This window comes from Melozone crissalis, unplaced genomic scaffold (genome assembly GCF_028551555.1).
Source record: "Melozone crissalis strain CALT ecotype California unplaced genomic scaffold, PUWL_Pcris_2 ptg000042l_1, whole genome shotgun sequence".
Classification (NCBI taxonomy): Eukaryota; Metazoa; Chordata; class Aves; order Passeriformes; family Passerellidae; genus Melozone; species Melozone crissalis.
The window spans coordinates 10,774,117-10,780,116 of NW_026535820.1; the positions used below are offsets into that span (position 1 = coordinate 10,774,117).

A 6,000-nucleotide genomic window follows, 5' to 3' on the forward strand; every position below is an offset into this window, starting at 1 on the left:
GGGCTGTGGTATGACAGGATATTAATAAGCCCAAGTTTGCTTTATGTCTGTGTGCAGTGGATATAGACATAACTGTTTGTTATTAGTCACTGGGATTGGCTTTCTAGCTGCAATGCTTTGAGCAAAGGTAGTAAAGGTATTTAGAAAGTCTTTAGAAGTACACGTCTTGCCAAATGGTAAGATAGGATGATAACAGGAAAGGAGAAAAAGCTGACAAAGAAAAGTGTAGAGTTGAAGTTTTCTGTCAAGGTAGTCAGGGCTAGGAGTAGAACACAGGGCTATGGTAGCATGTAGGAATTTAAATAAACCCAACAAAGAGCCCAAATTTAACATGCTTTGACTTTGAAACTAAGCCCTTCAGGAGTCCAGGATGTCCTATCAGCTTGAATTGCCTGTGACTGCTGATCTGGCTATTAACTTTGAGTGTGAACTTGCTGTGATAGGTACTTTTAATTTTTTTATGCAAAGGATAAAGATAATTTCCTTTACACAATCTCTTCCTATGCATAAATAATTAATTTTTGTTGTTTTAATTCTTGGTTTGAGCCGTCAGAATTTTTTCCTCTGTATTTTTTTCCTCTGTTCCATCCATAATGCATAGATTGTGTTAAATCTAACAATGAAATACAGAGGTGGCTAGTCAAACTTTGCAGTGATTTTATACAGTCTAATTCCCTGGAAAAAAAGAGGATTTTCTATCAACATTCCTAAATTTTGGAATGAGGAGTGCAGACCATGAACAGTCAGAGCTGAATGGTAGTACAAGAAAGGTGTTTCCTGTGTTAAAATTTCAAAATGAAGTTTTAGTGAGAAGAGGAAAAAATAACCAAATGTGGTATTGTTCACATTTAAAAGAAAAAAGTGTTAGAGGCTTGAAGTCGCATTGTAAAATGAGATTAGTGAAATAGGCTTCTTTCCACTGCTCATGTGGATCTGGTTTAATTTAAAAAGTTAAAAGTAAAGCAAAAGTATTCTTGTGGCTCTGTTGGGTGTACATGGAAGGGCGGGGGTATAATGAGGAGTGTGCTGAAACTCAAAAAAAAAAATTTAGACAATTTCTCCTTTATAGTAACATTGTCTATTTGCTTCAACTCCACAGGCCTATAATTTATCTTAAAAGTTCAAAGTAGTCAACGTGCTTCTTCTGTAAAGTTTAGCCTGAGTTTGTAGATGTCATTACTAAGTAAACATAGAGTCTGTGCCATACTTTGGACAACCCTTGGATGCTCTCTGACACATGTGTAGTGTTACATATAGACTAAAATAACTCAAATATGTAAAAAAATCTGTCAGCCATTCTCAAAGTAGAGTCTTTTTTTGTAGAGAACTACAGAGGTGTTGTTAAAAGGTTCATTTTATCAATGTAGTTACGCGTTAGGATGCAGTTCACTGGTAGTAGACAAGTGGAAATACATGGACAGTAAATACCTAAAATTTTGCATCCTGTTCTTCTCATTAAAAGTGCTTGCATTTGTTATAATTGGCGTACAATCTGCAATCACCATTTGTTTCACCTGAACTTAGAAACATGTTCTGGATGATTAGATGGGGTTTTGTTCTTGAATTTTGAGCTGATGTTATTCTAAAGAAATGGGACTTTTTTTCTCCTCCCCCACTCTTTGGCATGACCTGAAATCAGTATTGTCAATGTTAATATCCTTTTTGTCTCAGATAAATTAATAAGTCTGCAAGTGAAGTCATTGTATATAACAATACAGCTTCTTTAAACTACATCAGTAGCTTTTATAGCTGACTGCATTTCCTGAAAGTGTAATTTTTGAGATTACTTCTTTAGTGACTTCTTCCTTGCTGAAGTCCCTGTTAATTTTATGGTATTCTGTACAGGAAGGAAGTGACAAGTAAGAAAGTTGAACAAGCTTCAGCTTTGGCTAGTGTGCTTTTTTGGTTTTGTTTTCCTTGGAATTAGCCATCCATAGCTCATCTAGGGCTGGTGTCTAGCAGCCAAGCAATATTTTGTCATCACCTGGCTGTCATTGGAAAACATAAAGTTTTGGCTTTTTCTTTTACTTGTTGGTTTGGGGTTTTCTGCCTTTAGGACTTGAGTAATTTTCATTCTTCTTCTAGTGCAAATGTACAGGTGGCTTATCTGGTTTGTCACCTGTGAATTAGACATGTCCCTCCCTCATCAGTTAGATTCAGTAGGAAGTGAGCAGAAGGAGGAGGCAGAAGAAAGGCACTTGCTTTAAACAAGTATGGCACAGGTGTAGAAATTGTTTTCCCACAGCAGGATCTTAACTGTGGCAGCAGTAGGTGCCAAAACATGCCAGGTGCTAAAAAGTGACAGTATTTGTTGCGTAATTTTTAAAATTTATTTTAGTGAGCTGTTCATGCTTACTACTTCTCTTGCACATGTGTTAAAAGACCTCTTTGTTTCCTAGACTGTTCCACAGGGTCAAGGTGATGCTATCTAACCTTATATCATTTGCATACTGTATCATTTACTAAAATTTCAATTGAATTGATTTTGAACATTAGTCTCACTGCCTTTGAGTTAGTTTGGGGTTTCTTTGCTAGAGGGAAATTTCACTTAGTACAACTTACTACTTTTCTTTCATTTTAGCTCCATGTGCTGTTAGGAACCTCCAGGACCTAGCTCGGATATATATCAGACGCACTCTTAGAAACTTCATAAACGAGGAGATGAAAGCCAAGGGTATTGCTCAGAAGGCTCCTCCGAAACGCAAACGCAGGAGATGTCGTAGACGCAGAATTAACACCTATGTGTTTGTTGGTAATCAGCTCATTCCTCAGCCTCCAGATAGTGAAGAAGATGAAAGAATGGAAGATGATAACAAAGAGGAGGAGGAAAAAGATCACAGTGAGGCCTTGAAGCCAGAAGAGCCTCCTCGAAATCTGTTGAGAGAGAAAATTATGAGTCTACCATTACCTGAATCTTTAAAAGCATACTTGACCTATTACAGAGAAAAATAACTTGTTTTAAGTAGAAATAAGGCCTACTGATAGTTCCTTTATTCTTGAAAATGTAGCATTTATTAAGAAGTAGGTGGACAAATTATTATTAGTCTTTCATCAAGACTGAAGTACAGCGATAAATGGTAACTTGTCTCTATCTTGTCTTTGCTACAAGGAAGACTTGCATTCGACAGTAGAATCCCTTTTTAAAAGTCTATTTTTCTTTAAATTTTGAAAATGCTGTTTTAACTCTGATAGAAATATATATTCCATTATGCAGCACTAATCAATATTTTGCATGGTAAGTCTTTTTTTGATCCCTAACAGATTTGTATTGATAAAAAGATGAGTGAAATTTTATATATGCTAAATAATTGGTTAAACATATGCATCTGACTTGATGAGCAATTTGTCTGTATTTATTACTATTAGGGAAACATTTTAAACATGCAGACACTTACCTTCTAATGTCTAAATCAGACCCTTTAAAATTTTATTTTACTATGGCTTTGTTGCAATCATTATTACTATGTTGGTATAGAGTATTCCAACAACACAAGTGCAATAAATGTATACAGACACTGAATGAGCTGGCTTTAGTGAAATACAAAAATACAAGTTCTGAAATGTCAGATGACCCTGCTACTTCTGCATTTATCTTTTGCCAAAAGATCTTGTGACAACTAACAGCTTCTCTCAGAGCCTTAAAGAAACACCGTGTTGAATAAGAAGCGAAGCAATGCTTACTTCAGCTCTGCTTATACTTAACTCCATTCTACACTGTCAGTATTTCTAACTAGAGGCAATTCCTCATTTGTGGGAAGTATAGGACACTACATTTATTTCTAGAGCTCACAGCATTGAGTCAAGAAGTTTGGTAATTCGAGATTGTAATTTAGATTTCAGTCATCTATATTTACTGCTTTTAAGTAGAGGTAGAATTTCAACAAAGTTTAGTTTGTATTGCTTATTGGGATAGCTATGATAGTAGAACTTAGAATTTGTTCAGCAAATGCACTTTAGTAAGTGAATTTTATACTTAACATGCATCTCCAAGAAGGTAGACTTGTGCCAGCCTATATTTTGTTTCTGAGCATGGCTCTTAGCACAACAATATTTATAAAATCATATGCATCTTTTGGAAACCTAAGAACTAGCAGTGCAACTGTGGGGACCCACAATAGTGCTGATTTAAATCCTTCCGTGATTTTTTCCTCTTCTAGTTGTGAAGTTATTTGCAGTTCTCATTTTTAACTTTGCTTTTACCATCTTAATTTCTTCATTCTGTTGTAACATAACCATGAGGGTAAAAAGTTTATTAAGAACTTGGCATGTGATACATATTAAAAACCACAATCATAGGAAATGTATGCTTGTTAGACCCAATGAAAAACATTCCCATTGAAATATCCCCCATGATACATTTTATAATACTGGTCACACTTATTTTTGTGTAAAACAATGAACAAAAAATAATCACATATTTCTAAAGCAGTAAATGTTCCTATTCCAAATATTTATAACCAACTAGTATTCGTATGGTCTAGCAGTCCAATATTTACTTCAAAATACATTAGCATTTTGTTGCATCGGAGAAGGAAGGTCAGACACAGTCCCATGACACTGACTCTTTTTGGTGCATTTCATGCTGTAGTCCCTGTTTTTAAGGTACATCATAGTAATGTTTAAATGGAATTTCATGAAGGCCTGTTGTACCAGCATGTGGAGTTACTTTCCGCAATATATTTGCTGCATAAGTAAGCAAAAGTATTTGAAATAAATATTCTGACTTTATTTTAAAAGCAGGAAAACCTTATAGGAAATAGTTTTCCAAAATAATGATACTAATAAAGTAATTGTGATGCTTCAGCTATAAGAATTGAACATAATCTTGTTTTAAATGGGTTATTTTAGATGGAGGTTAAATAATCTGAAGTTTGAGATGTTTGTCTCCTTTCTTGGAATCTACATCCATGAGCTCAAGAATGAAATTACTAAATATTACTTAAGTACTTCAAGGACTTTATACAGGATGCTTTTGGAGAATAAATTTCTGCATTCTTTCATGCCTGTATACTTGGAAAAATGGACAGTGGATGACTTGTCATGAATCTTCAGTATGTAAGTTTCTTTTGGAGTCACTGAAAGAGAATGTTTCCTCTGTGTTTTATATGTGGATTTATTTTACACTCTTGAATTTATATTTACATAAATAAAAAGGTAGAAACGCAAAATTAATTAAAATTTAATTTCTGCCATCTCACTTGATGATGGGGACATTGTTGCAATAAAATGTTTTTTTGTGGTTTCTGCTTGCTTGAATTTCTGTGTTTCTGTGGAAGTATATTCAGTTATTTGGAAATTCAGGTAAAAGTTGTTTCATAATTAGGTCAGTAATCTCTTAATAAAAGCTATTCTTGAATTTCAGAAGTATATATTCTCGCTAAATTGTGAATTTTTGCAAAGTTTGAAAGATGAGATGTTAATCATGAAATGGGGAAAGCTGTTTTGGTCCCAGCACTACTTTTGAAGTAGTCATGTGGAGTTACCTCAGGAGAATGCAGAAGCTAAACTTGAGCTATATACTGAAGAACATTTCCATGTTTTTTGGTTTTTCCCTAAATATTGAATTTTTTTTCATCCTCAACTGAGCAGCTATCTGGGTCAAAACAAATAAGGAAAACTTGGAGATAAGAGCTGCAAGGGTGGTGAGCAACCAGTGAGTCACACTTCCTACTGCACACTTCTTGATGCAGCTTTATTTTATTGCCAATTAAAGGAAAAATTCAAGGTAAGTCAGGTAGGCTGATAAGCAGCCTACAATTGTGATGACTCTAAGGAAGGATGTGATGAATTGGAACTTCAGGGGGGTTTATCTTCTTTGGTCTGGACAAGGACCCAAGACCAGTGCAGTCTTTTCAAAAGATGTGAATTTTTAATCCCATGTCATTCAGGAAAAACTGAGCAGCTGCCTCCCAAAAACTTGAAATGAGTAGTTTTCATTGCCGTGAGCCTAAACAGCTGTGCTTGGCTGAGCACTGTTGCTTGTTCAGGTACAGGCAACTT

The 6,000-nt window shown here is 35.1% G+C and overlaps 1 protein-coding gene across 2 annotated transcripts in view; it reads left to right on the plus strand.

Annotated features, from left to right (window-relative positions):
• The window catches only part of PCMTD1 (protein-L-isoaspartate (D-aspartate) O-methyltransferase domain containing 1), a 40,742-nt gene extending 35,486 nt beyond the window's left edge, over positions 1 to 5,256 (plus strand). For both annotated transcript variants that reach the window (XM_054284607.1, XM_054284608.1), the window contains exon 6: positions 2,582 to 5,256. In XM_054284607.1, the coding sequence (XP_054140582.1) occupies positions 2,582 to 2,952 (371 nt within the window). In that variant the 3' untranslated portion in view covers positions 2,953 to 5,256. The remainder of the gene's footprint in view (positions 1 to 2,581) is intronic.
• The last annotated feature ends 744 nt before the right edge of the window (positions 5,257 to 6,000 follow it).